General features: G+C 40.7%; 1 protein-coding gene across 8 annotated transcripts in view; it reads left to right on the top strand.

Moving 5' to 3' along the window:
* SPTLC3 (serine palmitoyltransferase long chain base subunit 3) overlaps positions 1-15,692 on the top strand; it is a 167,405-nt gene that overhangs the window by 122,034 nt on the left and 29,679 nt on the right. For all 8 annotated transcript variants that reach the window (XM_087775387.1, XM_087775385.1, XM_087775384.1 and 5 more), the window contains 3 exons: positions 3,503-3,627; positions 5,360-5,453; positions 15,389-15,494. In XM_087775387.1, coding sequence (XP_087631513.1) covers positions 3,503-3,627; positions 5,360-5,453; positions 15,389-15,494 — 325 coding nt within the window. The remainder of the gene's footprint in view (positions 1-3,502; positions 3,628-5,359; positions 5,454-15,388; positions 15,495-15,692) is intronic.

Genomic DNA, 15,692 nt, shown 5'->3' on the forward strand with positions numbered 1-15,692 from the left:
CCCAAGAGCATGGGTGAGCCTATAAAAGCCTGCCAAAGCACAGTGTACTTCACATTCCCTGTCCCAAGAGAGCAGTGGCAAGTTAATGGAGGGAACTGGGTCATCAGATTTTGAAAAGGAGGGGATTTGCTTTGAATAGTGTGGGAATCTGTGGAGGTGGCTAACATTGTGAAAGTCCACCTTTGATAAGGTCTTCGATTTTGCTTTCCATAACACCTACATAATCTTGAAACACAGTAACACCTGCTGTACTCTATTGCATACAACTGTCCAGCAGGGAGGAATAACTCAAAAGAAAGTATTCCATTTTGTCTCTTAAAGATGCAGGTAGCTTTCTCTTTTACTTTTTGTCTTAAATCTTTCCCGGTAAGATGGCATACATTATTTAGTTGTATCCTCATTTCTTAGATTAAACCAAGCAGTAGTCAGCGTAAAAGTCAGAGCAGGTAGAGTATGGGCAAAAATTCTCATGTCTATGTATAGGACAAGTATAGAAGGAATCTGTGTATACAGCATATTGATAAAAATATATCTAGTATATCACTAAAAATATATCTAGTATATCACTTTCCATTCACCAGATCATGATTCTTGTCTGAATCCAGCACAATACAAGACATTTTAAGGGCCGTGATAACCTGACTTGACACTGCTAAGGTTGTACTTAATGAAGACAAGTGTAATTACTGCCTTTCTTATGTAGCTTGAGATGTAGCATCTTGTGCCAGTGGAAGTTCCTTTGGATCAAGTTTGCATCTGTATGGTAGTGTTGTTTATGCTTGTTGGGGTGGTTGCTGTGACCAGCTGGGAAAGCTAGGGGACAAGCCTCATTCCAGCAGAGCGTATCTGACCCTTTGTTTCCTCCAGTGGAGAGAAGTGATATATCTGGTGCAGTTTATATGGTGTCCAAGGATTGGCCAATACTGGAGAAATCTGCTGATATGATTAAATAATTGCATGATTTATTAAATAAATAGCCCTTTTACTTTAAACCTGGGAAAATGCAAGCTGATATGCTTTATCAGCTCTACTCAATGTATATCACTGTCACGAACCTCCCACTGTCAGTACTGCTGTGTATTGTATTGCTTCTGCAACACCTCACCTACCACCTAAAATATTGCCATTATAATTAATTCAAAACTAGGGCTCATTTTGCAAATCTTTGTCATTCAGGTTTTGGTTTTGCAAATGGAACCCCCATTGATTCCAATTTGTATTCCAGGATTTGTAGGCAATAGCAATATACATATGCATTCACTGTTAGGATTAGTAAATAGTAAGTAGGAATCTGTTGCTTTCAGAATGTCTCACTCTTCACCATCACAAAATCAATAAAAATAGGTCAAAAATGCGCTGTTCCTTTGTGGTTCATCTAGTAGACGCTTGAACAGAATAATCTGTTCACACTGCTTGTTTCTCATGCTTTCACAAACTTCCTTCTAATTCAAGCTGTGTGGTTGGCTTCAAGCTTCCATTTCAGACTTCATCTTCTCTTTGCGTGCCGATAGCCCTCGAGCGACAAAATAACATCTGCAGGGAACACTAGGGCAGCTGACCATGCTGGAACCCTCGGTTGTCAAAGAATGCTGTAACCAGGTTGAAGACTAACTGGGCCCAAAATGCAAAAAATATAGAACTAACCATAGAAATACACCCTAAGACCCACTGGGCTTACAAGTTAAGACATATATTCTCAAACACATCTCCAGTGAGCATCTCAACTCTGAAACACTATGTGGTTTTGTAGTTCGTGGAGCTTGGCTACTAAGTGGTGGCTGTGTGCAGAGCCAGTACATATCCTTGTGTATCTCGGGATCTACAAATGCAAAAAGTAGCCATGCTCAAAGACCTTCCTGCAGAGTCAGCTCACATCTACTGGAGGTTCTGCAGAGTCAAATTTTCTGCATCGTGTTACCTAACTTATCAGAGTACAGAGCCAGGGACACCGCAGCTCAATGTACATCCAATATGATACAATGAGTGCAGAGACACTCTTGAAGCTCTGCCAGAGTCAGCAGAACCCAGGCAGGCTCTGTGCAAAATCATGGCACCACTGTTCTTTACTGTCCATGCAATCCAGGTTTTTGCAGAAGCCTCATGATCCTTGCTCCTTCTGTCCCTGGCTATTGGAGAGTTAACTGCCTGCGTAATAATTTTCACATTATGTTTCCAAGTGAATGCCGTTCTTACTTTGGATATTTAATGAGAAAAAATAATGAAAACACTACCTCATTGTAACCAGCTGAGTTAGTGCTGTTGCTGAAACTGTACTGCTGACATTTTTATTTGATTTTTTTTTAATGAGCTTTCCTCCATGATGAAGGTAAGATCATCTTCCTGACTCATCATTCTTGTCAAGACACTCTAGCCAAGCTTCTGCTTTCCTCCATTCATCTGCCCTTTGTCCATCACAGTGAACACAGATTTCTTGTTCCCATCAATTGCAATTCACTTTGCCTATATTATTATAACAGCAATTTGTACAGCACAAGTGAGGTGAGATGTTCCCTTCCCTAATTTTTTTCTTCTGTTCCCTGCTTACAGCCTTATTCATAGGGGAAATGCTCTGTCAGAATCCACAGGCCACTCTCTTTTCTTCCCCACAGATCATCCTGTAAGAGTTCCTTCTGCCTTGGTACCTGCAATGCACAGCCAGGCAACCAAAGACTAGAAAGCTGGCAAGTTGAGATGATTCATTACTGTTCAAAGTTATTTGTTATCTCAGTCTCTTAACGCCACTCTTTCATTTGTTGCCTTTTGTATTTTGTCATCCTCTATTGTGAGTTGGGCGGGAAAGATATTGCTTTCATTGGATACTTGGAGCACCTTATTTGTTTGGAGACTGCAGGCACTAATATTAGATAAGTAATGTGCAATAAAGAAGGCTCTTTAGTGTGGCCTTATCATTTATGTTTGACTGTTGAGAGGGAGGAAAGAGGAGAGTTTTCATCAGTTATGGAAAGTGGCATATCTTTTACCTTCCAAAGTAGAAAAAGATGGAGAACACTTTTGTTTGTCTATCCATATAAAATCACATACATAGGCACCCAAGAAAAAATGGAAAATTTTATTGTCATCAGTTTTTGCTTTCACATCCAGAGAGAACTCAAGAATGCCTAAGATGTTTGTTCCACATTTCCTATAAAAAGGAGGTGGTCTTGTCCTCATTGCAGGGGGAGAAAAGGCAAAAAGTTACTCTTCAGAATAAACTACGTCAAAAGTTTTTGTATGGAAAAAGGAAACTTTTTCCCAAAGCAACTGCTTTGCTACCTTGACAGCAATGGTATTCATTAGCATTAGTTATAGTTGGTTTGCATCCTTGCTTTTTCTTGCGTTATCCCACATGCACAAGATACAAATGGAAAACCTTCATTAGAACTTAATGTCATATAGCTTAATGACACACTTCTAGCCTGTGCTTTTGTATGTTTTATGTCTTTAGAATTAATAACTTTCACAGTTTAATGAGATTTAAGATTCCCTGTGCTTATTTCTGCAGGCACCCTAGACAAACATGTAGAACTAGAGAAACTTGTGGCCAGCTTCCTTGGTGTGGAAGATGCTATGGTGTTTGGCATGGGCTTTGCAACTAACTCGATGAATATTCCAGCCCTTGTTGGGAAGGTGAGTGCCTCCTTAAGGAACACATAGAACAATCATTTATTAATTGTTTTAACAACTGTTGCAGTATTCTGGGCACAAATTAAGTGGAAAGACTTGATTGAGGAACAAAGCTTGGTATCAGGAATGCATGGGTCATAAGGCTAATGACCTCGTGACCTTAAATATGCTCCTTCATCATTTTTTCTATCTCTGGGTGTTGCTATCACACATACCAAACATCTGTTTAAGGATGAGTGATATTGTTGTTTAGCTTCTCTTAACGAAGTTGCTTCTCCCTAAAAAGTAAGCAAGTGTTGCATCCTGTGTCTCAGGCATTGTATTTGGGCTACTTGCAGGATATTGCCCAGCTGCCTGTGGTGAAAGATGATGATTAGGATATTTTTTACAACACTTTCAGAAAAGAGAAAGCACAGTGTTTAGCATTCCTGATGAACAGATCTCCAGCCAGCCCTGCAAAGAAAGCTGGCAGCAAATGCAAGTCTAACGTTGTGACCATATGACAAAAGTTGGGTTCTTTTTTGGTGTTGAAGGGACTTCATCTCCAATTTGGGGCACCTAACACAAAGGCATGAAAATCTATCATCCTGTCAATTACAACTCCTGACATAACAAGGAGATATACTGTGCTGCATAGCTGGGAAAGTGGGTAGCTCCTCTTCAGTTCATGCAAGTGTGAAACAGTATTTCCCTCTTGGTGGAGATGGAATGAACTCACTGTGTGGTGAATGATCACCACATAATATAGTGTATATTATTATATAATATTATAATATATTATATATTACAGATATTATGTAATTGCCCTATATTGGGGAGATTTATTCCTAAATTTTCCTCTATAATTAAGCCTAGCAGCTACATTTTCTTCTCAAGATGCATATACTCTTACTGTTAGTTTTGCATACCAGTCTTTAGGCAGATTTGTGAGTGTATCTCAACCTAGGCATAATCTGTGTTTCCAAAGTAAGTATTTTATTAATGTTGTATTGCCCTTTGGGTAATGAAACCACTAATAGAAAGCAGAGCTAAATTATGGTTCCAGCTTGAATTTCAACTGTGAATCCTGGCTCCTGTTAGTACAATATACAAAGTTATTTCTCCTGCATTTCTATTTTGGTTTCTAAAAAGAAAATGAGTTTTCAACTGAGTTAGTTAATGAAAAATATACTACAGGTGAACTGTATATGCATTTACCAGAGAAAAACTCTGCCTGGTGCCTAGGCTCCACTCACATCTTAATGGAAGTGGGATTTACGAGGCATCGACCTGTCCTGATCTCATTGCTGCAGCCCAAAATGCTGATGTCAGCCCAGCCTCAGTATTACTCCTCCTTCCATTACTGTCGTGCAGTCTTTATATATGGGGTGGTGACTGCATTTTCCTTGCAACACAAGATAGACTGGAGACAGGTGATAGAAGCAGCAATATCACTTGATACCTAAAGCAGGTAATCTCTACTAGGGTGATTCACTACTTTCCAGTTACAGGAAATATTTGGCCCCTTTGCACCCCCTGGGAATGCCTGAGAATCTGACCCCACCGTTTCTGCCTGCCTTTGCAATGGGTCCTGGCACCTTCAGAAAAGTGGCAGAAAATCCGGTTTATGTTTAACACTTACAGCTTAATTGGTGCAATGCTATATCATAGACACACGTGTATGCTGACACTCACATGCGCGCATGTCAACAGCCTCCCAATTCATGCAGGTGCTTATTGTACTCCTTCTCCACAGGGCTGCCTCATTTTAAGTGATGAGTTGAACCACACTTCTCTCGTTCTTGGTGCGAGGCTTTCGGGTGCTACTATTAGAATCTTCAAGCATAATAGTGAGTATTGAAGTTGGAAATATTTAGAGACAGAGCTGTTCACACCTCAAAGGCAAGAATGCTTCCTTTCAATGCTTGCTTTGCTGTCAGTTCCCAGTAATACTTTTGTCCAGGCAGAAGGATTAACTGTTCAATATTATGAGTGATTTCTGATCGGGAAAAATTAATAGTATAATATTATAATTGCTATTGTGCATGATTTGGGTCACCAGGTTGGACCTTAATTTCAAAATCCAGAGTCTTAATCTCGTTGCTGTCTTTTTGACATGCTGGATGACTGTGTGCTGTTGTAAAGGTTTTATTGTTATTGTCACTATAGCCAAAATAGTACAAACATACTTACCAAAACATACTCCATATTTCCTGCCTCTGTTTACAGCAGGTTCAGTGCAACCAGAGTTACATTAACGTGGCATTACTTTGAAATGGTTACCCTGAATTCCCAGGGGGCTATACCAAAGATGCAGATGGTTATATCGAAAGCATCATCCCAAATATTCTTTGAAGTATAATTTTAGTATAGAAATCACACATTAACTTTGCAATCATGTAATTACCTTCTAAAATACTCATGCTTTTTAATTTTTATTTAGTTAATGCTGCTGTGGTCACTGTCAGAGACATTGTGATTGCTTTGATGACAAAAGCTTGTTCTTTTCCCTTATTCCCCATTGCAATTCCCCTTTTGATCCCCATTGCTGCCACCGGGCAGTTATTGCAACAGAGGCTAAGAAGCTAGAGAAGTGGTGAGGAATGAGAAAAGAGGTTTGATCACCTTTGTTAATAGCTAATACAGTCCCTTCTCTTAATATATTGAGTGTTGTGTTCAGCCCTGAGGTGAGCAAAAATGAATTATGCATATGCTGTAAAAGGCCTAAGGATCTGTTGGAATGAAAAGCACACTATAATTATAATATAAGGTGTTGTTATCATTAATGTCTATTCATAATTTGGGCAAGAAGCAATTTCTGAAGATCATTCAGGAATTAAAGATTATCTGAACCCGAATGTTTTTACAGAAGTAATTATTCATAGACAGCCTGTAGCATACCCCAACTTGGTTCACTTCCACAAATCTGGATGTGCTAGGCATGGTTGCTATACCAGTCTTTTCTCAACTCTTCCTTAGTTTGTTCAGTGCCTTATCCCATTCAAACGGTTTTGCATTACATCTTGCGGGGTGACCCCTCACTACCCAAATCCAAATGTTCTCAGCCTCTCCACCCATTTATGCTACGTGCAGCCCAGCTGGCTTGTGTCGCTTGCCACAGCATTTCAAAGAACATTCCAGTTTGAGGAGTGTATTACTCTCAACTGCTGGGGAAGCAGTGAAGGCATCACTTTGAGCTGTCATTCTTGCTTTAAGGAATTCAGTCTCTGACCATCCTCCAATATTTCATTGTGCTCCCGAGAAGCTGATACCTAACCAGCCTCTGCTTGCGCCTGTGCTAAAATAAAGCTGATGTTCTTTTGTGAATAATGTATGAACATAAAAATAATAGTGACTTGTCCCAAAAAGCACTAATCCAGCACTGGAAAATGTAGACAGTCTCTTTAAGGGTTTTGGAAAACATCAGTGGAAGCCCATCCAGGTTGCTTTGGAAAAACTCATTGCTTTCTAGATTAGAGATCCGATTTGCCAAAGTCAGACTTGTATGCCATTTCTGAGACATCACCTTAACTTATTTTCAAAATGAAACTGTGAAAACTTATGCAAATACTGTTTGGAATTTGAGTGTCAGCTTTGGTCATCGCAATTCTGTAGGCCTTGAATCTTAACCTGAGTTGCATTTAGAGAGCACTTCATGTGAAGCAGCTTCACACATTCATGCTCTCTCTCTCTCAGTCCACTGAGAGTGTCTCAGTATGTTAGTTCCATGGTTAGAAAGTTCTTTTCTTTTGAATATTTCCTTAATCATACCTATGAGTTACACATCACCAACAGCTTTTAAAATCACATGTGCAGAAATGTACGTATGTGCCTTTTGCTTTGGAGAATATAGGATGTGTATTGGGGAAGGACAGCAGTGGAAAGAGTAATCCAGCAGGACTGCCTTTGTAGGGTGCAGTTTCACCCAAAATGAAGTAGACAGCCTTGTTCTTTGTGGATCTGCCAGGGAGTAGTGTAATACGAGTCAGTACAGCAAATTAATTAAGGACACGCATAACCAAGATTTCCAGCTTGTGTTGGGAGGGTTCTTTTCAGTTAGGCTGGTGCTTGTTTGTTTTGTTAGATCAGAGCTGTGCTGCTTATGCTCCCAGATTATCCTTCTTGCTAATGTGTAGATGTATAGCATATATACAGGCATGCACACACATGCCCAAATTGTCAGAGTGTGTTAGTGCTGTTATTGTCATGCTTATGAACAGGGGAATTAAGCCATTATCTGTGTCATACTGCTTGATGAAAAGAAAGGTTCCTTAAGCTGCATTGGCCCTGTGGATGAATAGAAAACTTTGCACCTTGAGTTGCCACTTGAGTTAGCACTTTAAGATCTTTAAAAAGCATTAATTTCAGCATCAGGTAGTAATGTGTTTTGTCTTACTTTTAAAAATCCTCCTCTGTATTCTAGTAGAAGAAAGCAATACCCTCTGCCTCTTCTTTCCAAGGACAGGGGATTGATGTGTGTCATTTTATATAAGGAAATCAATGACCCTTTACAGAGATTGGCCCTGGGCATCAACTGGAGGATGTTGCTGTGTCAAAGGCTGGGCGAGGGCCCTTTGATGAGCAGCTGGAACAATTCTCCAGCAAGGTGCAGGAACAAAGAATAAATCCGAGTCCTATCCCAAAGAGGATTAGGGCTTAATGTGCATTTCATTCTTTCTTGTACGTACGAAGCCATGAGTTGGCTCGTTTCCTCTGGAGCTGTGCCAAGTTACACACACATACTGTTTGACCCAGTTATTGCCCTACACTAAAGACAATAAAAGAAATGCCAAGCAGTACCACCACTAGTGCCTGAGAGATGCTTTCTGTGCGGGAGAATCAGAAATAAATTCAAATCAGGCAGCAGATTTTGAAGTTACCTTAGAATACAGCTTGAGAAAGCAAACTCTTTTCCATGCTCATTGTTGCTCACATCAGCCTCTTTTGAAATGCTGTGTAATACCCTCGATAAAACAGCCTGGAACATATTTACTCTGGCTCCGACTTCCTTGGTTGCACATGTGTAGAAGAGACACTGGGAGAAGGGTGAGGTGTGAACGTTTGTTGCAGTGATTATGAATGGTTATCAAAACGAGGAGGAATAATTATGTAACAATTTAGTGAAGCAATGTTATATTTTCTGAACCAACTACTTCCTGAATATTATACAAAAAACATGCACAGGTGTGTGCTAGTAACCTCCCTTTCTAACAAGCTTGGCATTGTAAATCTCTCTCCCCTCCCTTTTTTCCCCCTGTTATGGAAAAACTATTTTTAAAAGAAAATTTATGGGAAACTTTGTTCTATGATAAAAATATTTCACAGAAAAGAGAGTAAAACCTGCCATTTTAAACTTGCTACTGAAGCACGTTCATCTTTCAAAGGCTGTGCTGTAGCTATGTCTGTAAAATTGTGTTATTTTCACAAAAAATCTTAATAGTTTTTCTAGAACAGACTAAATTGTTAGATCTCTGTTCTTCTCCGAAGTAAAATAAAAGGCATCTGGATGTTTCTCCTTTTTGACAAAAACATTGCACAGGTGTATGAGAAGGTTTTCAAGCCTTAAGGTGAATAATAGAACAAAAATGTGCTGCGGACCTATAAGTCCATTTTTATTTGGACATAGGAATGTGCCCTGCATCCTGCCTGCCAGTGAACAATCCCTTCCTTGTAAACAGACAGGAATTTATGGGCCTGGGCTGAGAGAAATGCACAGGCACACACCTACAGATCATCTATGTGAGAGAAATTTAGGAGAACACTCCATTTCAGCCCTATAACTAAAAACTAGTGAGCAAGGCATTCCCTTCCCATGGACTCTCATTAGCAGTATTGCTAGTCTTCACCCTGCCAGGGTCACACTGGTATGCCACAGGGTATCTGGCCTTTAAGGGACTTTTTCTGTTCCAGGGACTTGTGAGTTTTTGTGGATGCTAGCAGCAAAGCTCAGCTCCCTGGAGCCCCTGCTCTGAGGAATGGGTGCAGGGGGATTTTTATTTATTTATTTATTTATCTGTTTATTTATCTGTTTATCTGTTTGTTTGTTTATTTATTTATTTATTTATTTATTTATTTATTTATTTATTTATTTATTTATTTTAGGAGCTGAGCAGTCCTAAATTTATGCAGTAGTGTTTTTTAGTGGGCTACAATCATTCTGACCTGCCCATAAAGCATCTGCCTTTTGTCTCCCCTGCTGTGGTGTGGGCACCATTCAAGTTATCATTTCCCAGGCAGTGATTTGTTTAGGAAGCTAGAAAAGAGCTGCATTTCTACACTTGAAGTGCAGCCAGCAGCACGATCCAACAATGAGGAGGAAGGTTCATGCTAAAACATCTCACCTCTCTGGCAGTAGTGGACTGGCCTTGGTTAGTTTTGTGCCAGAAGGTGTCTGATGTTACCCTTACCAGGCCTGGGCTCCAGGGAGCCTCTCCAACCCTGCCCAAGCGACCTGCACGGGGGCCCTTCAGCTATATGGGAGCTACACACTTGGATGTTTTTATTTCCTGGCCCAGGGAGAGACTGACTTATCACCTGCTCTTTTTTATTTCTAAGTCAATCTTTTATTAATGTCATATATTTTAAAACAGTTTTTCAGAACCTCTGACCTTTATCTTTGTTAAATATTAGCCAAAATCCCTTGACTCTTCCAATAAAACTTGAAAAGCAAAACCAAATAGCTAACCATTAATCAGCTTGTGATTTTTATCAAGGGTTTTCTGTCACAGCAATTCTCGGTCTTATTGCTATTAGGTGCAGCAGTCTGGGGTCTTGTACTGGTATCAGGTGAGAGCCTGTCTTTGTTCATTTGGTGGACAGATGAGCATGTTACTGACTAACTACATCCAAGTGAATTCTGTTCATATCAGCCTGTATAATAAGGTGCTGTACAAGGCTTAGGATTTGTTTATTCTTTCTAATTCTACTACATTTTCCCCATATAGCATCAAGCAACTCAATTGCAGTCACATTTTCAGGTTTAGATTTGCAATTGCATGAGCAGTCTGTGGGAATATCGTGACTACGCACAGAAATCAGGCCATATGGAAAAAAAATTCCAGTTCTCTTCGTTGCAAGGGCACTTCAACATGCAATCAGAACAAGTGATACTACGAGGAGGGCAGGCAATTGCAAGGCACAACCAAGCACCTTGGTTAGATGAAAATCTGGCCTCTAATCTGGTGCTTGAATCCACATCTGAAATGGGAATCGCAGTAGTACGTTCCTAGCTCCTCCTTCTGCACCTTTTCAGAGTGTTGGGAAAGTAGTAAGGGGTTTTTTGGGTTCTCACAAATGAGGTGGTTGATGACAGAAGTGTGTCATGCAGGCGTGAGCTGTTCAGGTTTCCATACAAAATATAGTTTCCTGCTTGGACAACAGCTGTGAATATGTTAATCCATTTTGTCAGTCAGAGCTTTCTCAATCTGCTCAGTCAAATTAATGCTTTGGGGTTCAGATATGTGTACCATGAGGACAGCTTAAAGAGAAAACACAGCTACCTGGAGGAGTTGTAGTTAACACGGAAAGAACTTCTAGGCAGCAGAAGGCCCTCACCTTTCAGTGCAAATATATTCTCTAGCAAAAAAGAAGGAATGAAGAGAAAAAAGAAGTGGAAAACTATAAGCGCATGCCTTCAAGCAAGCAAGCAAGCAAATAAAATAGGGGGGAAAGGAAAGAGATAAATGAACAGGTAAAAATGAGCAAAAAATCTCTTTGGTTGCAAAAACCAAAGAGTTTGCAGTGGCTGAGTACAAAATGGTTCTTTAATTTATTTATTTTTCTCCAAAGGTGTAAGTGGCCCTTGAATTTAAGAAGGGAGGGCAGTGTTATAGCTTTTACAGAGCAGGATGAAAGGCACATTACCCACTAAGGTTTTGCCCTCCTTGAAGCCTCTGGCCACTATCAGAGACAAGATTATTGCACCAGATAGGTGGACCGCAGCCTAATCCGGTTTGGCATGTATTTCCCTGTGACACATACAGACGCTGCCACAGAGAGAAGGCTGGTATATCCTGCTCCTAGCATGCTGTGTCTGCATTTGCCCTCTCTGATTTGAGAAAGCCATGTCTGACTTGCCAAGTGTGAACAGGAAGCTTTCCTGAGCGAGTGCTCTTCACTTTCACAGAGATATATATCTATTGAGGGGCAGGGAGGGGAGTCTCAGGCTGTTGCTGTGGCTGCAGTAATTGCCACTCCCACCACCCTGTTCCAAACGAAGATATTCAAAGCTGTGATTTCAGGGAAATTACTCTAAAGATGCTTTTGCTGTTCAGAACTGTGCCAGCAGTCAAAGACTTTTCAAAGACTAGTTTTCACTAGGATGAAAACCACCTTCTACAGTCCTACAGTTACTGTTTAGATCAACAAAACCCTTGCGGTGGTTTCCTTCTGTTGCTTTAGGGATCTGCAAGGAGGGACTGCATTGGAGCTAGCCACCTGAGTCACCTACGAAAGGACAGTGACCAGGAAAGATACCAGCGGGGGGAGAGCAAAAGAGGAGGAGGGGGATGCCGCAGCAGATGCACTGCAGCGGGGGAGAGGTGGTTGCATGGGAGACTGAGAAGGGACAGGTAGCCACAGAGTCTGTGTGAACTTGCATGAGAATGCAAAATGGGAGAAACTGAAAACAAGAGTGGCAAACACAAGGCGAAGGAAAGAAGAATGTGATAAGGGTAGTAGTAGCCTGTTTATTTTAATTAAAAATGATTCAGCTGACAGCACGCAGGAGATTTCCAGCCCTCGCAGAGGAATGGTGATGACATCCCCAGCATTGCGATGTAAGGATGAGGGGTGGAGACGCCGTGTCTCCCTGCGAGGAGGTGCGGAGCGTGCCTGGGAGAGGGCAGGGGCCCCTCCAGGAGCCTGCAGTCCCACCTGCACTGGAGGCAGCATGACACACGGCTGCGCGCCCAGGTCCAGGCTTGCTTCGACCCACTGGCACTTGTGTGGTTGGTATTTCTGTTGAAGTAACTCTGAAGGATCCCAAACAAGGATTATGCAAGTCTGTATTAAATTCTAAAAAACCTAAGAGATCCAATGTCCCTGCTTAGGAAACTTTATCCTCCATATCTAGACAATATGCCATAGGGAGAAGGAGGAAACTGAGACAAGGATAGATTTGGTTGTGCTTTGACTAATTAATCAAGTGAAATTCTTAACACCACCTCCTGGGCTGGTGAATGGTTGCTAGCCACTGCCACTGAAAAGCCTGGGCTGGTGATGGTCAAATGAGGAAGGACAGTTATTTTCCCCATAACTGGTTATTCAAGATGGACTCGTGCAACTCATCATCTCAATGTCCCAGTGTTTCACAGTCTGACTATATTTAATGGGCAAATAATTTGATATCTAAAAGCCACCTGGGGTTGCACTGTTGTTTCTCCTGGCGTTCAGTATATCCCACTTTCTGGGAAGTCTAAGCATAAGGGCATAGAGACCATTGCATTTCACTTTGAATAACAGAAGCAGTGTTCTGGGGGAAGATTAAAGGTAAAATATTTTCTAGTCCTCCCAGTTTCCCCTTTCCAAATGAGGCACTACAAGCACAGAGTAAAAAGGTCAGTAAAATTCATTTGCACCTAAAGAAATCACGTGTTGACTGTTACAGGCCTAAGAAAGGGTCACATGTACATGTTTTGCAGAATGAGACATCAAACACAAAGTGAGATAGCCTGGATCCTGCAGACAGATATGTCCCTATCCTGTACTCCAGCAGGACAGTGTAAAGTCAGGCAAGCTCATCCCTCAGAGATGTTCTTCCCTATCTGCAGTCTCATGTTCCACACTAGTTTGCACAGAGGAGCTATTCACATCCATGTAGTTTTTAAACAGGTCTATTAAAAAGTTATATACATTTCACTTCTCTCTATCCTCTCTTCTTTTCTTTCTTTCTTTTCACGCAGATGTATGTTAAAACAGCTGAATCTTCAAGCCATGCATTTAGCTCAGAGGGCTGGGAAAACTGACTTTCCTGAAGTCTAGAACCAATCTGGACTGACACACAGAGAAAATACTGAACTGAAAGACCTTGTGTGATTCAGAGGAGGGTTTCAAAGGTCCCGAACAGATTTAGGTGACGATTGACATCAGTAGAGAAATAATTCAGTGGAGAAAAGGGGGCACCCAAATTTTACTTTGAGTGAGTGAGTGAGCTTTCTGTCATCCTGGGGAGTCCTTTAATGCTCAAAACTCAAAAGGATTTCTGAATATTATCTACTCAAAACAAAAGCAGCTCTCTCCTGTGAAATATGCACGTATTGCAAATGCTCAGCTGGGTTATAAATTCCCCTTTTAAAGCACCAAGGAACTTTTATTTCCTTGATTGCCATCTAGTGGAAACTGTTTGCATTGCATTATTCATAACAGGATTTCCATCTCGGAGCTCATTAAGCTGTGCAGATGATTGCACCACTGAAATAAGGGACAATTTATTATGCATGTGTTGTGCTTTGTAAGTTATAGCAAGGTCTTGCTAGGTCAAAACATTACACGGTAAAGTGCAGAGTGACACAGGTGTTTCTGAGAAATTTATCTTCTACCGAGAGGTGAGGTACCAGAGTGGAAGGGTTCACGTCATAACCTGGCCATCTCTCAGGTCACAGGTTATTCATGATGGACAGTTACTGTGCCAATGGCCCGGTTCCAGTCAGGTGGAAAACAAGCTATAGGTCAGTGTTAATATAGCTAAGGTGTATTTTCTTCAGTTGGGACAATTGTATTTTAAAAGTTAGCCCTGTACTATTTTAGAAGGTTATAATAACTGCATTAAGATGTGTTGCTGAAAAAGTGGGGTTATATCATGAAAAAATGCCATTAATTTTCTCAACTCACAATCTGAGCTCATTTGTAGTGTTCCTGGGGGTATTACGAGTCTCTGTAAGATGTTCTTTGAAAACATTTTGAAATGTCAATCCAGATTCCTGAAAAGTACCAGAATAATTTATTTTGGTGAGCATTCATTCATGTGCAGATACCAGAATGCTGGTTAGATTTCAGCTCTGCATTGAGTGTCATATTTGTTCTGACCCTTATTCCTGTGATGCTTTTTCTTGCTTCTTCCATGTTTTTCAAAACTTCAGTGGCTTTTCTTCAAGAATTTTATTAGATTATCCACGCTCAGCCCTTGAGAAAGCAGCTGAGTTTCTAACATTGTTCTAGGCCCCCTTATATCATAGTCCTACCAGTGCCAAGCATTTTGGCACCAAATTAGTGTATCCATGCTATGTGCTTGTATCCACTTGTCTCTCTCTCTCTCATCAGCAATCTTTCATTCACTTTCCTTCTAGAGAAGGAAAAAGATTTCTCTTGCTGCCATCCTGATGTGCTTCGCGCAGCCTCATACAAACTTCTGCTGAAGCGGTGCGTGTTATTCATGAGCCCGTGGTAATGCTGGAAAGCAACTAAAAACTCACTATTCCGAAGCCTTGAGGCATGAATATCAGCAACCCATACAGAACTGCTGGCAATTAGCCTCAGTTCTTAAGCAAAGTGGTTCCCTTTTGCCTTTAAATAAAAACGTATGCCAAGAATTTCTAGAAGTTTCCCAGATAAGGTGCATAACTGGAAGCTTTTTATAACTCTCCTTGTCACTACATTGCATGCAGGCAAATTAAATCAATCGTTAGGTCTTGCCTACTAATAAAGGAAGTTTATATTCAGGACACTTTTTTTTAATGTTGTCTTTTTCTGTATAGGAAAAAATAGTGCCCAAAAGAAAATTGGAAGTTCTTTAGAAAAAGCTTTGTTAATGTTTTTCTTTCCTCCTTTTTCTTATGTTTAAATAAAGACATGCAGAGCCTTGAGAAGTTGCTGAGGGATGCAGTAATATATGGGCAGCCTCGAAGCCGCAGAGCATGGAGAAAAATTATCATCCTCGTGGAGGGCATTTACAGGTATGTTTGTGTTTTAGAAACGTGAGTACTCTTTATCATTTCTGAGGACAGAATGATGTATTGAGTGAAGCGAACATTGACTCTAGGTATCTGAGAGAAATCTTAATGAGAGTGGAGGTTACAATAACATTCTGTGCTCTTATAAATATGTTGATTTCCATTACATCAGCCTGAGCCCTGGTGTAACTTGCTCCAGTT

This window comes from Nipponia nippon, unplaced genomic scaffold (assembly GCF_047370975.1).
Source record: "Nipponia nippon isolate SJK-2023a ecotype South Korea unplaced genomic scaffold, ASM4737097v1 scaffold_4, whole genome shotgun sequence".
NCBI lineage: Eukaryota > Metazoa > Chordata > Aves > Pelecaniformes > Threskiornithidae > Nipponia > Nipponia nippon.